Source organism: Lineus longissimus, chromosome 1, assembly GCF_910592395.1.
Source record: "Lineus longissimus chromosome 1, tnLinLong1.2, whole genome shotgun sequence".
Classification (NCBI taxonomy): domain Eukaryota; kingdom Metazoa; phylum Nemertea; class Pilidiophora; order Heteronemertea; family Lineidae; genus Lineus; species Lineus longissimus.
In genome coordinates, this window is record NC_088308.1 from 22824159 (window position 1) to 22843616 (window position 19458).

Consider the following 19458-nt stretch of genomic DNA (forward strand, 5'->3'; position numbering starts at 1 on the left):
TGCTGTTGTATTTGGAATCATCCAATGAAAAGTTTTTCCGATGCCCAATATACTCGAACATCAATGGGAAATGCGAAATCGGTGGAAATCTATTTAGTGTTGCAAGGTCCAGTGCAACAGATGGAGTCTTTGTCTGGAACCAACTATACAGTCACCGAATACGTCTGCTAAAAACCTGTTCGAACCTTGATACATAGCTCGAGGGCGTGACTGAGTCATTCATAGAATATGAAATTACAAACTTCTTATTTGAAGCAAACAGCAGAAATCGTGTTACACATTGATTTGGGTTACGCATACACACCACGGGTGTGGCAGAGTCTGACATGGAAATATTTAAGAAAATCGTACATGCAGTACAACAGACTGCAAAAGTCATATATTATATTTTATATGTCACATATTCAAATTAGTACGATTGCTTCAAATGCAACATGGAAGACCGAAAGTCTGAAGATGCAATGATTTTGTTTAACGCTATACACATCAAACTCATGTATATGTACAGGCATACTCGTATTTTCAGTTATTGCTTTAAAAGTCTTTGACATTGACGACTTACCCCTCCCCCTGGCATTGCCCATCGATCGTCACATCATGATGTGGTGGTACGCGCCTTAATTGGTTAGAAGTTCTGACAGCCTAATTACATGACTACTCGAACAATGCGCACGTTTGCTGACAGAATGAGATTGGTTTAAACCAAGCAATGGCTAGGAAGTTCATGGACAACCCAAATCGACATCCGTGTATCTTATAGTCATGAACAAGCCACGAAACCACCTCAAATTAGACTCATATGATGTACGCTACCAGAACAAGTGTGCCGCTGTAGGAAGAACTCACGTCACTCCCTACATTGATAGCTACATGAACGCTTGAGAAGGCAAGAGCGCCAAACGAAAAGGAGGCGAGGAAGAAAATGGCATATTTTAAATCAACTCGTTTCACAACAATTCTGATTTTGTTCAGCATTTTGAGACAGGGTGAAGGAAAGACTCAGTTACATGTAGGAGGTTTTAGCGTTTTGTCTAAGCATTGGTGGTATCATGCTCAGACCTTTCCCTATGTCATACAGAGTGCTTTCGAGGACATCAATAACACTGATGCGATTCTGAAGGATTATGAGTTGGTGCTTCACATGAAAGATACTCAGGTAAGAGGTTTCATTGCAAATGTCCCTTTATTCTATTTTTATTGCGAATAATACATTTAGGTACACGTGTGCTACTAGTAGAAGAAGAGTAGAAGTGTTTTGCCAAAGATATCGTCAGATTGACGCACTGAACTCGGAAATGCGCAACATGACCTCAGTCAAATGTTCGAAAGTGCTCACCGGAGAGGTTCTGCAATCACTGTCCGCTGTACAGCTACCCTGCCATACTGAAATGTTAGCAGCAATTAGAAGGTGATGGTCTTGAAATAAACTAATATCGGCTGATTCAGAAGAAACCAGCGATTGAACAAATTCTGAAAGTGAGGAACCTGTGTGTGTATGTTTAGAACTTCTGATTTCCATGTAGGTAAATAAAATCATTGAGAGATAGTCCATTACACTTCTGTCACAACCCACTACAAGGCTTAAGAATGAACTTGTACGAACATTTGTAGGCAACTTATTCAATGATTTCTGTGGTCCTATTGATATATGAGTATGGGAACAATTAACATCGATAGCCGTGGTATGATTTTCGGTGCTAACTGATATATTGAATGATTAACTATAACAGAAGACATATGCAGTGAAATACAGGATTGTATAATGTATATTACATATCATAAAACTCATATGACACGAAGCCTGATCTGGACAAGAAACAGATATTAGGCGACGTTGTTAGTCATCACATCTTCTTCACATCATCAATAGCATTGATGAACTCAGATCAGATCAGATCAGATTGTCCAAAGAAATAGACTATGAAGACTTTGGGAATATAAACAGGTCTTGGAAAATCTAACGAGTTTTCAAAGTAAGGCCGCCGCAAATATAATTGAGAATTACATGTAACTGGATCCATCAAATTAGTTTTTGTCGATATAAAGATGATGAAATAGTAGAGGTAATGAAATTGCAATCTCGGATACATAATTAACTTACATTATATATGGTCATGGTGATGGTAGTGAAATATGGAAATCAAAGGCCGAAATCGATGTGCTGATCTTTTGCGATCCAAACATATTACCGTGGTGGTTTTCATACAACAATTTTAGTACATACAAAGGTCTGCACCAAAGTGCTTCACAAAAACCGTCACGAGATCTCCACAGGAACAATCTGGGGAAATTGGTGGCCGCCATCATTTGAGCGCACACCCGAGCTCGATCTCGGCGACCACACTGGGGTTCGAAGAACGTGAAAGTTTGACACCGAACCATACAGTACGCCACTGCGCGCTCCACTATACATGAGAAGCACGTAGTAAAATAAAAATATAGCTGATTGGATGTTACGTTATGGGTCTTTCGATATAATATCAAAAATAAAAAAGCTGGAGTCATAATTTCTTTGTTGATATTATCTGATTTCTCTATGTATCAGAATCAAATAAGATTTCAATCGCAATCTCTCATCACGCCTTAACTCTGACATTTCCCAAGGACATTTCCTTGGACATTTCCTTTATTCATAACAAACACATTCTTTGCAAACAATACAACATCAACGCTATCGTTTATCTGCATGTTGTGAGATTAAAATATTCAATCAAAGTCCCTCTGTTTTGCCGTTGGCGAAAAAATAACGAAAACAACATCTGCCATTTGCATCTACTTTGATGACTAAAATGATATAAAAATGTGCTATGTCCTCGGGCAAATATTTCTAATTTTTAAGATCGCTTCCTGTTATGTCCTCGGCGAGTGTCAAGAGAAAGGCGAGTGAGTTCTGCTCCTTTGGCTGACCAATCGATGATGTCATAAGATCATGAGATCTTCACGCATCATCAAGCAGAAATACTCTGTCGCCTACGGCCATAAAAGGCAGCAGTGTCTAATGGTTACGCCCAGAAAGTGAGATAGCAAAAAAACAGGCTTTGGACGGTTCGGCAGCTTTTTTTTTTACCAATGACATTGTAATGTCACTGTTCTAGTTCTAACACATTGTGGTGTTTGTTTCATGCCGCGGCTTCAATATCAGCCACAGTTATATGTATGATATATGGGTTCGAAATTTTTTTCAATAATATTCCGGCATTCATTTAAATGAGTGCTCTTTCTCGTATAACCAATGGTTTTCATTAAACTTCGCCTCTCGATATTAAACGAACGGCGTAGGCCTTTTCTAAGGTGAGAGAGACCTCGAACAGCCTGTTCTGTTGAAAGAATGAAAGTAACATTATTGGGTGATATGAATAAAGACTAGCAAACGCTTTTACTCCGGTTTTGTACGGGAAGGCCTTGTGTAAATGTACATGGAGATTTAGATAAAAGCATTTGCTAGTCTTTATTCATATCACCCATTATCTCTGCTTTCTATTACACATGTTAGGGGAAGCCCAGCTTGGCCGTTCGATCGTTGTTTGAATACAGTAATGAGAAGCCAGTGAAGATAATGTTGATCGGTCCCGCCAAATCCGAGCCAGCAGTTGCCGTTGGAGAAGTTATACAAGAATGGAACCTTTTGTCGGTGAGTTCTGAATGTTTAGACCAAAATTTGAATCAATTTATATTGTTGGCCCACGATTTGAATCAATTTATATTGTTGACCCACGGCTAGACAGACGAACGGCCCGACAGACAGACATACGATGACCAGCTGAATCAATATGGTTCCAGATACCCTTATGATAGGTCTTTGGGTAAAAAACCGCCAAGACATGCACGTCATCTAGCGATAAAAACACAATATTCATGAAGTGAAAAGAGAGACATGAAAAGGTTTCCTACCTGTCCGCTTCATCATCACCAGAAGACATGTCGGAATGACTTGGACTCGGCCTAAAGGGGTTAAAATCACGGGCACGAGCTATCATTTTCAAAGTCAATATTACCATTCATCAGTTGGTTTTCTTCATCATATCCGCTGCTAGCCTCTGTCCGAATCACATTTCATTCCTAATTTCCCGAGAGAAAAAAAGGCATCGGTGTACACACAACGGTAACAAGTTAGCGCGAGGCCACTGACCATCGCTATTGCTCAATCAGCGGTCTGATATCTCGGCAAGTGTAGCGTTTTTGTGACTGATTTGCGTTGAAACTTTAATACACAGTGACTAGAGACGATTAAAAGGGCAAACCCCGTGAAGTTATTTTGAAATCCAGCTCAAAGTGAGGCGCGCGATATACAGATAAATGACACATATTTCTCCAGTCGTATAGGTGGAGGTAACGGAGGCAATACCGCTGGAAATTCGGTATGCAAACTCATCGTCCACAAACAGTTCATCAAACACTTCCTTCACATTCATTCCGAGAAAAATTGAAGTTTTCAGCACAAAAATCGACTTGACTTAGACTTGACTTAGATCGGCAAGCCCATCCCTCCGTGTACAACGGAGCGTAACGTAGCACATCGGGCCTATTTCAATGGGGTCAACACATGTAAAACAGATCAAACGAACGAAAACAGCAGGTGGCATAATGGTCAGGTCTGATATCGCGACTGGCTTATTATAAACCGCGAGATGAGAAATCGCGAAATCGCGAGGTGAGTAATCATTATTTTCTGCCACAAGATTTTGGACAACGACAATCAATCACCAGTTCTGATGCTGCTGTCCACTTCTCCATTATAGTAGGGCCGAAGACAATACAAAGGTAACATGCAACTGCATGTTCATCTTGACCACAAAGGTTCACAAGGTTCAGGATGCTGCATGTATCAAGATTATTTTCCCTTTACGCCTGGCGGCAAAAGTCACCGTACACATGATTGACCGATAACTCAGGGCATGCACTTGGTGAACGTCTGGTCATCCCTAAACATAGCACGGGATAGTCTGACCATCGAAACTGGGGAATAAATTAGGTTAAATTCCACACATCGCACAGCGGAGTCTATTTCATTGGGCCAATCAAAACAAGGATAGCTCTCACTACAGCCTCGGTCTCATGCTCGCCTTGCTCGCATGGTACTCTCACCGAGGTTGGCATCCCGCGATTTCGCATTCCGCATCTCGCGGTTTATAATAAGCCATCGCGACCTCCCCCCCCCCCCCCCCCCCCATTCGAATTCAAATTCAAAGACATGCCGTTTTTTTCTAAATAACCCGATAAAAACTGATATTACCGACTATGCCATCCTCCTGTCCACATGATTTTTTTCAGTTAATTTACTCTGCAAGGTCCTCTGATTTGGATGATCGGACTCGATTCCCCAATGTGTACCGAGTCAACTTTCAGGACAGGTCGTACAATCCCGTAAGGATAGCTCTCATGAAAGAGTTTAGTTGGGAGGCAGTTGCCACGGTTACACCAAGTACAGAACCATTCTTTTCGGTGAGTGCGGTACATGTACATGTAAAGCGTGTCAGTATTTTATTCTGTACCGAAAGGACGGGGCTCTCCTCGGTGATCATTTCAGGAGCAATCATCGGATTGATCTCAGATAAGTTGGATGTCGATTGTTTTTTGTTTTACTGATTCAGAAGCAAACATACGCGTAATGCGACAAAAACAGCGCTAAAATTATTCACTTTTGATTGATATCTATCTTATTTTCAGCAAATGGACCATTTCGTTTCTCTTGTTCAGGCATATAACTTTACAGTGAAGGGGTCAATTATCCTACAGTCAGATGAAAGTGCTCATATCCGAAGCAAACTTAAACTTATGAAGGTAATATTGACTTATTGTCCTATGTTAGCACAGTCAAAATGCAAAACAAGAGGCAAGCATCTGATTGCCTCGTATTACAAAGTCATTAAGCTCAAAATGAATAAGGGTCACAACGCTTTTTCATGCCTCAACCTTTGGGCGGGGATCGATCTGAATCCTTTAAAATTTTAGTCACACTTAAAAAGTCCTCGTTCAAACAATACCACTACTCGCTGACCACTCGGTCACCGCGAAAGTTTTGAATGAAGAATTCCATTACAAAAAAATATTGCAATCAAGGTATCATGATATACTGTTATAATGTTTGGTAAGGGTACCATGGTATATGCTATTTCAAGACCATATATTGCGTTTATCTCAATAATTTCACATCAGTGAATGAAACAAGTCTTGAACGTGCATGGCCAAACCTGTATGACCAGTTGTTGCAGTCTTTAATTCACCTTCCAGCAATATGATGCAAGGATCATAGTGTCCAATGTTCATGATTTATACGTCCGCCAAACATTCTGTGAGGTAAGCTTTTATCGATTTCAGCCTCACCCCCCCCCCCCCCCCTCTTATAAAATCAATCTAAGCAGCACCGCGCCCAAGTGAGGCACACAGTGAAAGCGCCCAGGTTCGGTTCACTTCGTCGACGCTACGGACCTGCGGTCATACATGTTCTTCGTTTCTATGGCGACGTCATGTCGCAAGACCGATAGTTGATCGATTCAATCGTTTCTTTCCAAGAAATACTTCGGGAAATGCTGAAGAATTCCCAAAAAAAATCTAGAAGCTTTTTTTATTACAAGTTTGCATTTTTTCAGGCTTTAAAACTTGGACTGACCGGTAAAAAGTACCAATGGATTCTGCTGGATTTTGCTGCCACGCCTGGCTGGCCCCATACGCTGGACCTGTCCTGGGGAACACCCGCCCCACATGAATGCACCACGTCAGAACTCTACCAGGCGGCGGAAGGTTATCTTAGCTTGGGGCAGATGGATTACCTGAGCAACGCAAATGTGACAACTATCTCTGGAATGGTAAGGATCTTTTAAAGTTTCATTTCGCTGCAGTTTTGGCCTACATTTCAGATCCCCCGTCGCGGTGATATAAGGTGAGACAACTGATACTCCCATTGTGGTATCAATTACTTATTCCAAGAGATTTCTTTGGTTGATTTTTTTCAGACCCCACTTGAAATCGACCAGCGGGCAATTAAGCGATACGCCCATCTCTTGCCGCAAAATGACCTGTCATACAGTCATGGTTATGCCTATGATGCCGCATGGGCTATCGGAGTAGCTCTCAACAAATCCATCGAGAAGTTAAAACCTCTTAACAAAAGGCTTGAAGACTTCACATATCAAGATAGTGGCATGTTAGCTGTGATGCGGGAGGCTTTGGAGGAGACCAACTTCTATGGTGCGACCGTACGTTGACATTTTTTCTTCTTCTTGATTCTTGTCTAAACAATGGCTTAAGTTCGTGTGCCTGAGTGCGTCAGATGCCTCCATTGATCGGGTAGCCCGTACATGTACTTCGAAGTAATATGTTTTTGGTTACAGTAACTTGTATTTGTATTGACAAGAAGGTGTACATGTATCATATCCCAATCTTGGTACAGTCTTGATCTTCATGGGCACTCTATAATGTACCCAATGGCATCCTCGTTGTCGTTGCAGGGGCCCCTTGCCTTCACCAAAAACGGAACCCGGTTAGGAACTACACACATTCGGCAATGGCGAGGTGATGAGGCTTGTGAAAAAATTGCTGTGACCAGTTACTTGTATTTTACTGTGATACAAAATGTCAGCCTGTGGCAGACCAAACTCGTGGAAGAGGATGGTTTTTAATATTGGCACTAGTTAGCATATGGTAGATACGCGGAACTGAATCTCATGTAAAGAATGGCGAAATAAAAAGACATACTTGTACGCATGGTGATTTAACCGTTTTCTGATTTTTCAGACAACGTTAGTCATGACGTGGGAGAATATGATGATAGCAGGACGCACCCTCATATAGAATGGTACAAGGATGACAAGATCGTATGGCCTGGTTAGACTTTTATTTCTTAAATAGGGTCACATCGGGTGATGTACATGTACACCAGTTACGTCATGCAACCTTAATTAGTTTCTCGATGCGACGGAAAAGGCGCACAAACTTAATCTCACTTACCGTTTTAATAGACCTAAGGCTGCTTTATCTGAATCATCACTGGCCTACATATAGGCCTATTGATTGATACTGGTCCGTGGTAAAACTCTGCATACGAAAAAAACTCTCTATGCAGATTTCGGGCGAAAGTGGGCGTTGCCCACAGCCCCCACCCCTTCCTCCTCACCCCAAGAAAGCGTATTGCTCCCCCCCTTGCCCATGACCAAAAAAATTAAATGTGGTCCTGGAATTATTCGACGAATAACTTCTTAAATTTCGTAGGTGGATATCCGCCGAAGGATAGTTTCGAGCGTCGAGAAGAGACTACAGTCCTCCCGCTCGCCTTGACTGTGGTCATCAACTGCCTGTGTCTGTTTGGAGCAATGACGGCCGTGGGATTCCTGGCGTTTAATATACACCAGAGAAACAACAGGTAAACATAAGATGATAAGAGGATAATTAGTAATTTACGAAGACAAAAACCCATTTTACTCCACGTCTGCTGATGATAGGTCAACTCACAAGAAAATGGTGAAAATAAATCGTCTTCCGGATCTCGCCAGGTGTATTCATCTCGAGCGAATTTGCATTTATTTCCCATCACTGTAATTTCAGGGTGATAAAGATGTCATCCCCAAGATTGAATAACTTCATTTGTATCGGTGCAATCATCATGTACGCGTCTGTCATCCTAGCCTCTATCGACTCACGATGGGTAACGGTGGATGCCTACGCAATACTTTGTAACGTAAGTGGCATATTCTATGTTACGAAGAGTTATGACAAATAGTGTCACGAAATGTTTGATGAAACGTAGGTGGCATATTCAGTGTAACGTAAGACCAACGCTGATCTTTTAACAAAGGTATCGTACATTCTAACCAATCTGTTTATTGCGCGGCCCCCATTTCAGGTGCAAGTGTGGCTGACGAGTGTGGCCTTTACCATGGCTTTCGGCGCCGTCTTTGCAAAGATGTGGCGGGCACACATGCTGTTCACGAATGAGGCGCTCAAGAAAAAAATCATTCGAGACCATCACTTGTTTGCCATCATCTCTCTACTGATCGGTTGTGATGCCCTCGTGCTTGGCCTTTGGATGGGGTTTGATCGGCTCAGAAGCTTTACGTTACAAGCAGAGAGTCGGGTAGGTTGTTGCAATAATTGCATGTTGATGGCACGACCCGCTAACAAGTTTTGGGTTATCTGCAAGGACCTATTGACTGGTTTGCCATCATGTCCCTATACTCGTGTACCGCACTAAAAGTATACCTAGTATTTTTAAGGGGTGTATTTTGGCCGTACCGCGGATTACGGTAATGTGGAAAACGGCCCACTAATATTGACTTCAGCCCCACTCTTATGACAAATGAAACTTCAAGTTCGATCGAATTAATTCGGTACATGTTCATGATATCCTACATACATTCAGATTGACCCAAACAACGATGACCTCATCGTAGTCCCAAATTACGTCGGCTGCAGCAGTGCGTACATCAACTACTGGCAAATCGCCGTCTACAGTTACAAGGGTCTGATCCTCGTCATAGGGACCTTCATCGCCTGGGAGACTCGGAAGGTTAACATCCCGGGACTGAACGACTCCAAGAGCATATGTGTGTGCGTGTACAACATCACGGTGCTAAGTGCCTTTGCCGTCCCCATCAGTCACATCCTGACACACGAGCAGTACACCGTGCGCTACGGTCTCATATCCGTTTTGGTCATATTCTGTACCACACTGACTCTCCTGTTGATATTTGTCCCAAAGGTACGTGATCGCCCAGTTTTTTAATGGAGTCGCAGTAGGTAGTTTTTGTGATGACGTCTGACCCAAATTCATTAAGGCCAAAACTTTCTTAATCCAGGCTACGACCAACCAATGGCGATATACAGGTATATATGGCATGAGATCACAGACATGATGTCAGCATGCCTTATGTATCAGAAATGCACCTCCAATCGAGCATTTTCCCGATTGTGTGACGCTTATGAAAACGTAATCTATTCTAAACTAAATTTAAAGCCACTGGGTTTTGTAAGACTTTCTCTGATGCTTTCACACCGGTCACGTTTTTTACAGGCGATGTTGAAGGTAAACAAGGTCACAATTGGCCGGTTCACAGCAGACGGGTCATCAATCGGTACGAAGTCTGAGCATTCTGTGACAGGAACAGAGAGATCCATTAACCTCACAACTCAAGGTAGAAACAACAGTGAGTAGGCCTAATGTCCACTAAGATATGATTCCACTAGAGTGTCTTGATTGAAATTGTCAAAATTCTGATTTACAGCAATGGCCGTTGCATAACCGCGGTTTAAGATGATGATTTGCTTCAATGAAATCACGGATGACCTTTATGTATGTACTGTACAATTTGGTCATCGTTAATTGCCCCGGGACAAGCGTTTGGACGCTCGTTGGACGTTTGCACAGAAAACGATAGCTAGAAATCTCATCCACATAGCTTTAAGTTTTGTATACATGTACCAGTTCCGTCATCATGACCAGTGTTGCTTCTGTCTTTATCAGATTCAAGAATCGCGGATGGAAACTCCACGACGTCGCTCTCGGTGATCACAGTTAGACCAGCCAAAAGCAGCCGGGGGTGTCTCGTAGAGGAGTTGACGACGTGATCGATTGATAAAACATTGCAAGGAATTATAACATCCAATCTGGAAATGTCATTTTACCCAGCTAGTAACTGACATCTCTGAATCAACAAAGCGGTCCCGTTCGGTTATGACAAACACGTCTGAACATTTCGGGCATTGAATGGTAACAACTAAGTATAACATCGGAAAACATTTATTTAGTCGTACTATATCACTTGGGAACACTTTCTCCATTACTTGGTCACACGCCGGATATTGTATTTGGCAATATTGAATGTTGTTAACATCATCCAATCCGTTTACTGGTGTTGACAGATCGAACTTCACAAATAATAATCTCTTAGAAACACTGATGGGAGTTTTCTTGTTTTTGTGACGGGATGTAATGAAAATAGTTGGGAGTAAATATCGATTAAGAACATGTAACTAGTTGTAGAATGTAGTTCCTAGGAAGTAATGTTCAAAGGAATTTCAGTCTCGTTCTGCTGCTTGTCAGAGTTCTCCGAGATGCTATAAACTGCTCTTTTCCTTGAAAATAAATGAAATATCTGTTATTGCAAGACCTTTTTCAAACAGAAAAACAAATAAGGTAAGGTGGTATGATTATCGTTCCGGTACAATTATAGTATTTGTGTGCATTTGTGTGTACTGTCCGCGGTTTTTTTCACTGTAATGCAGCTCCACCTGCGATTGGCACGATTAGAACCAAGAGGGAACGAAATCCGAACAATGCAGAACGCCAAACCAACAAAGTTGCTGACATTCTTTTTCACAGCCCACTATAAAGATTCCGAAGAACACTTTGCCCGAAAAAAGTTCCCACCAGTTTGGCAACATGACCACGAGATACATGTAGACTTACATATCAATGGCTTCCGCCTCTGCTATGGTTTCGGGTAAATGCTTTCTGAAAGTCTCTGGCAGGAATAGGCTGAGGATGCCGGCAATGACACAGAGCGTTCCAAAGACGATCAGAGGAAGAACATCCGAGTAAGGGCCATCTATAAGTTCGCCCTAGAATGAAACGTATAGTTTTACCAGAAGGAAGAGAGAGGTTCCCCTTGTTTTTCTTAAATCTATTATAATACACAGTCACGCTCAGCTCAGGAGATGAGTTCTAAAAATGTTCAAGATATATATCGTTATTTTTTGTTTCCTATATTGACTGGAAAACTTTGAAATCAGGGCTGGCCGAATAAGACGGAGCCACAAGGCCAAGACACCTAATTGGCCCCTAACCGCAGTGGCACGCAAAAACACTCATCCCGCCTTGGAGGGGGTATACATAAAAACTACCTAAAATAAGCTATTGGTCGGTGCTCGGGAACAAATTGACAGGTGACAAACTGGCTAGCAACCGAACTTGTACTTACCAGGTCTGATATATAGGGTGATATCATATTGCCAACCCGAGCACACATCCCGCATATCCCGACGGCTCTGTTCCTGAGTGGGGTTGGGATGACTTCGGCAGTGTAGACATAGACCGAGGCAAATGCAGCAGATGCACCGAATTTACCAATTGTAGATAAAGCAGTTATTACCCACTCGGTGCCTGAAAGAAGTAAAGCGAGTTTGTTTGTGTAAAATGAGTGTTTTTAGAGAAGGTGATAGCAATGGTGAGACGAAGTGACGATGACGATGGCGAAGACGATGACAATGACAATGACGATGACGATGCTCATGAAGATAACAATGATAATGATATTAATGATGATGACGACAATGTTGTGATGAAATGTCGATAACGATGATGAAATGGCGATTATGCGTTTGCACATACATACGTTTGCAAGAAATGATTTTTTCCGCACTGCGGTGTCACTGTGACAGCCCGAAAAGACAAGCAGTTGCCACACTCTTGAACCAGACACACTGCAAGAACAATTCCTCTTTTAATACGGCGCACTAGTTGAGAACCTATTCTGAAGGAGACAAATCTTATCAAAACTTACCGTCATTTCCAAAGAGGACAACGAACACAGAAGCTACACAGGCAACTCCTCCAAGGAGCATGCAGAACGTGTGAGGGATTTTACGGCCCAACTTGTAGGGGGCCAGTAGAGCAAATAAGTACGCTGGTACTTCGATCAGTGACATGACCAGGTAGTTGATGTATAGATCACCAGAGAGATTACCAGAATTCAACGCCAAACCATAAAATGCTGTGGATATCGCTACCCTGAAACACATAAACGCATTTAGTTAATAAAAGTCACAGGGGCAGAGGGTAAATGTCGCCCCATTTAGTCGGTAAAAGGCCAAGACGTGTTCATTCTTGCAATTTATATTTGCCCTTTTTTGCTCCAAAAATGCGCTGTGCTCTCGTCCTGCTCGGTCATAACGCTACCAGGTTAGGGAAATGTTATAAGGGAAGGGCATCATGTATCATAGATATTGATAGCAGCTATGAGCTCAGAAATCTAGCACTCTAAACTAACCAGTTGAGTATCAAGATGAACAGACGTATCATACAAGTCCTGCTTTTCGCCAGATGGATTAAGCTCTCTTCTTTCACGTGATGTCCGGGTTGTTCCACGTTCAGTTCTTCAATGTACATCTCAGGTAACACCCTCTTATTGACGCGCGCAATCTTTCTAATTATCTTGATTGCTTCTGGCTTTCGGTCCTTTGCTAGCAACCATCTTGGAGATTCTGGTATAAGCCTGAAAACACACAGAAATAGACATAAATGAAGTTGGCCTATATATGGTGCAGTTAAACCAACCTTCAGACTTTCGGCATTTATCAGCCTTTCAACGAGGGCAATATGGATTTTTGAATCCGGAGGATTGTCATGTTGCCCAAGGCCTTAGGCCAAGGGTGTACTACATTGTACATGTAATCTAAAAAAGCCCGTTGAGAATATTCTACAGAACTGCACCTTTCCCGAAAAAGCCCAAACGCTGCATTGAATCGTAAATAATTGTTTCTACAATGTTTATGGTCATACATACCACCAGTATGATATGAGCAAGGCAAAGAAACTTGACGTAACGAGTGTCAGATGCCGCCAGTTTCTAATGAAGTATGCAAATAAGGTCAATGATGATACCCCGATGGCATAAAAGAAGTTCAGGCAGATTCCCACCAACTGCCGCTTGGACGGACCAACCATTTCCATCACTGGAAGGTGAAACAAAGAAAAAATGCTCAATAGATTTCGAAAGCAAACCTTCTTTTATCTCAAATACAAACATGTCGTGTCTGGTAGCATTTATACAGGGCGTTTATAAAACATCCCACGTGCAAGGTTGAATATATGGTGAATAATTATCTACCTTAAGCGTAATGACTCCTAAATAAGTCTGACAGCGCAATGACGTGGAAATGATTATGGAAGTCCTCGCACTCATTCTGAAATTTGGTGTTTATTGTGCGATCAAAATAAATAAATTTGTGAATCAAATGATTCCTTTGGTCATAGTCCAGTCATTATATTACGACAATTAAGTTTTACACCAAGATTTTACACGCCGGGTCGACACAATAAATTATGTTTTTGCACAAACAGTTCGGAAAATAGTCTGTATTAGTATGTAATTCCTGATACCATCAGTTCAAAGCACCAATTTCACTCTTCTGTCTTACCTAGGACGAAAGTAGCTGAATAAGCGAATGTACCACCAACAGCGATCAGAAATCTCATAACGATGAAGGAATAAACCTCGGGAACGAGGCCACTCGTTATGCCCGCTAACCCCTGCAAAGCGACACCGCAAAGTAGCGCCTTCCTCCGACCAAACCTGAAACGTTACGAGTGGAAAGGAAATGGTATATGCCTTGAAACGTTAGGAGTGGAAAGAAAACGATATAGGCCTTTATACTGTGACCATCTTGAACTTCAGATCAACACTCGGCGCATGTGCCTAAACCCTTCTACTAAAAATCATGGATTCAAGAGAACAAACTCCATTAAGAGTCCCCCCCAAAAAAGCAAACTAATATATATTGTCCGCGCTTAAAACGTGGTCAGTTGATTATACCTGTCCGACAGTTCGCCACCTATCACACCTCCTACCAGCAAGCCCAACATGAAGGCCATGTTAGCATTTGAACGATAAATCATTCTTTCACACACCAAGTTGAACTGAAAAGAATTGAAAAGTGTTTAAGAAAGACCATAGACGGGGGCCAAGTATATTGACTCAGCCGTGACCAGCCGGGATCTCTCGATGGGGCGAAACTCTTCCAACTGCGCGACCGCTCCCCAATACCAACCTGTCAATACATACATACGTGCAGCGGATGCAATAGCGTAATGTAAGGTAGGAGCCGAGATCAGGGCCCCGATAAAACAATCCATCCGCATTCTTACCTCCATCACAGCTGATGGTGTAAAGTAGGTCTGGTCATAAACCCAAGATGAACATCTCGTCTCGTTGCCGTCCAAATCGTACATAGTACATTTCGAACCTACTGGAACGGTTGCATTTATCATTTGTTCGTGAGCAGCATTCTGAACTACGTATGTATCGTTCTCCCATCCTGGCAGCGAGCACCTGCAAGTATCAATGTTTATTCTGAACTGTATGCCTCATTCTCCCATGGCAGCGAGTACCTACAAGTAGGCTATCAATGCTTATTCTGAACTGCCTTGCCTCGTTCTCCCATGGCAGCGAGTACCTGCAAGTAGGCTATCAATGCCTATTCTGAACTGTATGCCTCGTTCTCCCATGGCAGCGAGTACCTGCAAATAGGCTATCAATGCTTATTCTGAACTGTATGCCTCGTTCTCCCATGGCAGCGTGTACCTGCAAGTAGGCTATCAATGCTTATTCTGAACTGTGTGCCTCGTTCTCCCATCCTGGCAGCGATCTTGCCGACACGCGATGCATGTTGATATTCAGAGTAGTGTGCACTGAGATCGTCAGTCGCTTTATATAGGGGAGACCGGGGCTAGTTCGCCTACATATACTTTTCACAATAATGGTCATATTTCTCACATTTTTTGTTGAAGTAGGCGAACGTTTGTTGGTGGAAATCCACCCCGGTGCATTGGTACCGTGTACATGTACAGGCTACATAAACCAGAACGGCCACTTGAACATCACTCACGCCGACCCCGCGACGGAATTGTGGTGCACCATAAATCAACCAATCAAAACATCGGATCTCGTGAATTATGCCACGGCATAAATAGGAATTGTGGACGGAAGTGCGATTTACGTCGCACCGTAAAAAAACGATTGCCACTTTCTGATTGGTCGAATTATGCCACACCACAATTCCTATTAATGCCGTGGCACAATTCTGAATAATGCCGCGGCATAATTCACGAGATCCGATGTTTTGATTGGTTGATTTATGGTGCACCACAATTCTATTTATGCCGTGGCATAAATCTGAATTTTGTCCACTCGCGCCAGCCATATGCGACTCATGAATTCGCCGACTCTGCGTCTATAGTTTCGAACTGAGCGTTCATGGGGAAAGATAGGAACTTCGTAAGAATGTTGTTATACATATACCTGTATTCTCTCTTTCCCAGCACAAAAACGGGCAACATTCCCATCCAAGCTGAGAAGATAATACGAAATGCTGCAGCGAAAAATACGATATTCTGTATCTTCCCGAAATCGCCCAAAATTGCGAGGATCGAGTCGAAGGAGACCATCGTCTGGATTTTAAGCAAAAGCCTTTCTCTGTCAGAAACATCATGTATGGTCATTTAGTATGGTTACTCTATATAAGAGACTATAATTATTTCCTAGCTATTTGAAGCTATATTTCATTATTATTATTCATACATTTGAAAGACTCTTATCATATTCACACAATAGTGGGTAGACCTATTGCCAGTTGTATTGTACATGTATATTCAAATTACATTGTACATGTATAAAGGCCTACATATTTATGGATTGTTGTATAGAATTTGGAGAAAATAGAACATATGACAAGAGGAGACATGATCAGAAGCCACAGACGACCAGACAATTGTGACGCGGGACCATACATACGCAGGATCTGGGGGAGGCAATGGTCAAGTATGGGCGGTTATTTCCGCATAAATAGAGGTTGTCTCAAATAGACATTTTATGTCGTGTTATGACTTGAATAGACGTTTGGTGGCGCTCGTTTTAACGGAGACGTATCTGAAATAAACATATTGTGTCGTATCTCAAATAGACATACACTCAAATAGACGTTTGGTGGCGCTCGTATCTCAAATAAACACTATTGTCGTGTTTTCAGCGTTTTGTGTATAACTCAAATAGACGTTTGGTGTTGCTTTTCAAATAGACATACACTCAAATAGACGTTTGGTGGCGCTCGTATCTCAAATAAACATATATTGTCGTGTTTTCAGCTTTTTGTTAATAACTCAAATAGACGTTTGGTGTCGCTTTTCCGCAAAAATGGAAGTTCCCCAAATAGACGTTGTGTGGCGCTGGAATCAATTTTAACGACGGCAACAGCGATATTGACATTATCATTTCGGTAAGCGGCGGCACTATTGCATGTATTGCATGTACATTTAATGTACTTGTTTCTCTCTTCTTCTGCCATAGCTAAATACACTGACAATCCAATTACAATTAAAATGAAATGGTATTAAGTCTCGAATTTCCTTAGATACGCGCGCAAATAGCCATGTGCACTGCTTAGAGCAATAACAATAATATCGTCGTGGCAGATAAACCAATTCCAAACTTGCTCCAGAATTGCCGCACGCCAGCGCCACCAAACGTCTATTTGAGTGTATGTCTATTTGAAAAGCGACACCAAACGTCTATTTGAGTTATACACAAAAAGCTGAAAACACGACAATATATGTTTATTTGAGATACGAGCGCCACCAAACGTCTATTTGAGTGTATGTCTATTTGAGATGCGACAGAATATGTTTATTTCAGATACGTCTCCGTTAAAACGAGCGCCACCAAACGTCTATTCAAGTCATAACACGACATAAAATGTCTATTTGAGACAACCTCTATTTATGCGGAAATAACCGCCCGTAGTCAAGGTATCATCATGATGCCAATATGCACAGTTAGGGAAGTGGGTCTGATTTGAGTAGGCCTACAAAACCTTTTTTGTACAAGCGTAAAGTACTGCCAATACTGTACCGTGATATATAAAAGAGAGACCAGTCGACGACTTTGTTAAACTTAATCTGGCCCTGCCTATAATAAGTCCCTTTTAGATAAACCGCATACCTGTATTCCCTGCTCCCCAAGATGAATATGGAGGCCATTGCCATCCATCCCCCGAGAGGTACACACGCTCCTCCCACAAAGTATGTTATCAACTGGGACTTTTTGAAGTTCCCCAGATGTGATATAACCTCGTCAAAAGACACCATAGTATTTATGAGGTAGGTCCATTAAATCACGACACACTCAATATGACTGAAAATTGAATTCCACAATCTGTTTCGCATTCCACATTGATTGAGATACAGTCACAATAGAAATACTACACTTTCTTTACCCGTTTCTTTAACCGTTTCATTTCAGATGTAACACGTTTCTTGGGCACAGATGTCACATCCAAATGTCCCTTGAGGCAATCGGGAATGCCTCCTGAACCTCATGCCAATACTCGGCGCGAACGACCGATGCGAGGGGAGTCGACTAACTCTGGTATTCGAGTGATGTCGGGAGCAGCATTACAATTAAGCATATACCCATGGAGCGGGCAAAGTTGAAATGTAATATACATTAGTTAAATGGGCACGATGATTGAACTACATTAAATTTCTAACGTTACCGAAGTTTTATTAAAGGTTAAACACGAAATGAACTGCATTTAGGGACTTATTGCTGCTATCTACATGCAATCCCCAATAGATTGATTGGAGTACGCTATTTTGCACAATGCATTGAGACCAGTGACAGCAGGTCCAAATAAGGGCCTCACATATTAGGCATATCACCTACCCACTCCCGTACCCAATGCCACTGTCGGGCCAAAGCCAGGCGCATGGAGAGATGCAGAACGCAATTCAAACTGACAACATCAATCAGTAAAGAATAAATCAAAGAGCAAGCGCTGGCCACTGTACATATTTTGTCCATCCTGGCATAACTGTTTATTGATACCCTGACTGCATGTTCCGGTAGGCCACCCTGCAGAAATTGCCTTATCACTCCGGTCAGTGTTTCTCGAATACAACTAAAATAGAATAGGCTAATCATTAATCTCCCTGCTAATACCCTGCACCATGGACCAGGTTGTATAGCACTACATACGTGCTGGAAGCTAATACTGATGTGGCAGGGAGAATATGCGTGAAGTTTGTGTATGCTTTTGAGAATGAGCGGAGCTCTCCAGTCGACGTGCTCTCTGAAAAGTTGTTATTTATTCTAAAACCACGAAGATATTCGACGTATGACACCCTCAGTGACACTCTTACTTATGATCCACACCTACGAAGCCAAAAGTTGCAATAATTCGACGCATTTCCGAGGCCCAATTTTGAAACAAAAATCGCCTCCTTTTTAGCGGCCACAACGCGCATTATAGTATAGATACCTCTTGTCTGACAAGTTGTTGGCTCCTCCTACCCCACTGACAAAATATATCTTTGACTTTTCATATGGTCAGAGGTAATCACGAATGGTTTATCTTATTCTGCTCAGACCACATTGAGATTTTTTCGATGTATGTGTAGATGTATATGATTACCTAGGCTCATTTTTTGGTGGTAAATGAAAGCTCATATGGTCCGGATCCTGTTACAGAGACAACTGGTATATAGTAACGTTACCGTGAACAATGAACAAAACTTCAAGCCAAACGGACGTATCAAGTTGACAAGTCGAGGACCCAGGTCGAGGGGTGCTCCCATCAGTATCTATCGAGTTATTACGCGATATACATGTATAAGTATGGCAGGAAACGCGTGTTCTCGCGGGATTATCGGCCATGCTGACGTCCTATAGTTCAAAAACATGTCGGATGTAAAAG

The 19458-nt window shown here is 42.1% G+C and overlaps 2 protein-coding genes across 7 annotated transcripts; one reads left to right on the forward strand and one right to left on the reverse strand.

The window, feature by feature from the left end:
• The first annotated feature begins 663 nt into the window (after nucleotides 1-663).
• LOC135492646 (gamma-aminobutyric acid type B receptor subunit 2-like) lies at nucleotides 664-10748 on the forward strand. Of its 5 annotated transcripts, none has more exons than XM_064779214.1 (15): nucleotides 664-1156; nucleotides 3494-3631; nucleotides 5272-5442; nucleotides 5668-5781; nucleotides 6232-6297; nucleotides 6591-6806; nucleotides 6954-7196; nucleotides 7449-7512; nucleotides 7735-7824; nucleotides 8209-8359; nucleotides 8542-8674; nucleotides 8840-9070; nucleotides 9356-9694; nucleotides 10007-10139; nucleotides 10457-10748. In XM_064779214.1, the coding sequence occupies exons 1-15, from the start codon at nucleotides 923-925 to the stop codon at nucleotides 10558-10560; spliced, it is 2427 nt and encodes an 808-aa protein (XP_064635284.1). In that variant the 5' UTR covers nucleotides 664-922; the 3' UTR covers nucleotides 10561-10748. The 5 variants fall into 5 exon arrangements, with proteins under 5 accessions (XP_064635284.1, XP_064635290.1, XP_064635298.1 ...); XM_064779220.1 differs by having other exon boundaries at nucleotides 10007-10127; XM_064779228.1 differs by lacking the exon at nucleotides 8840-9070.
• Nucleotides 10749-10755: 7 nt separating this feature from the next.
• On the reverse strand, nucleotides 10756-18157 carry LOC135492674 (organic cation transporter protein-like). Of its 2 annotated transcripts, none has more exons than XM_064779266.1 (10): nucleotides 17706-18157; nucleotides 14858-15041; nucleotides 14526-14629; nucleotides 14131-14285; nucleotides 13497-13665; nucleotides 12981-13205; nucleotides 12495-12721; nucleotides 11913-12094; nucleotides 11402-11553; nucleotides 10756-11067 (listed from the first exon to the last, which is right to left on the reverse strand). In XM_064779266.1, the coding sequence occupies exons 1-10, from the start codon at nucleotides 17849-17851 to the stop codon at nucleotides 10986-10988; spliced, it is 1626 nt and encodes a 541-aa protein (XP_064635336.1). In that variant the 5' UTR covers nucleotides 17852-18157; the 3' UTR covers nucleotides 10756-10985. The 2 variants fall into 2 exon arrangements, with proteins under 2 accessions (XP_064635336.1, XP_064635328.1); XM_064779258.1 differs by lacking the exon at nucleotides 17706-18157 and adding an exon at nucleotides 16011-16524.
• Nucleotides 18158-19458: the final 1301 nt, after the last annotated feature.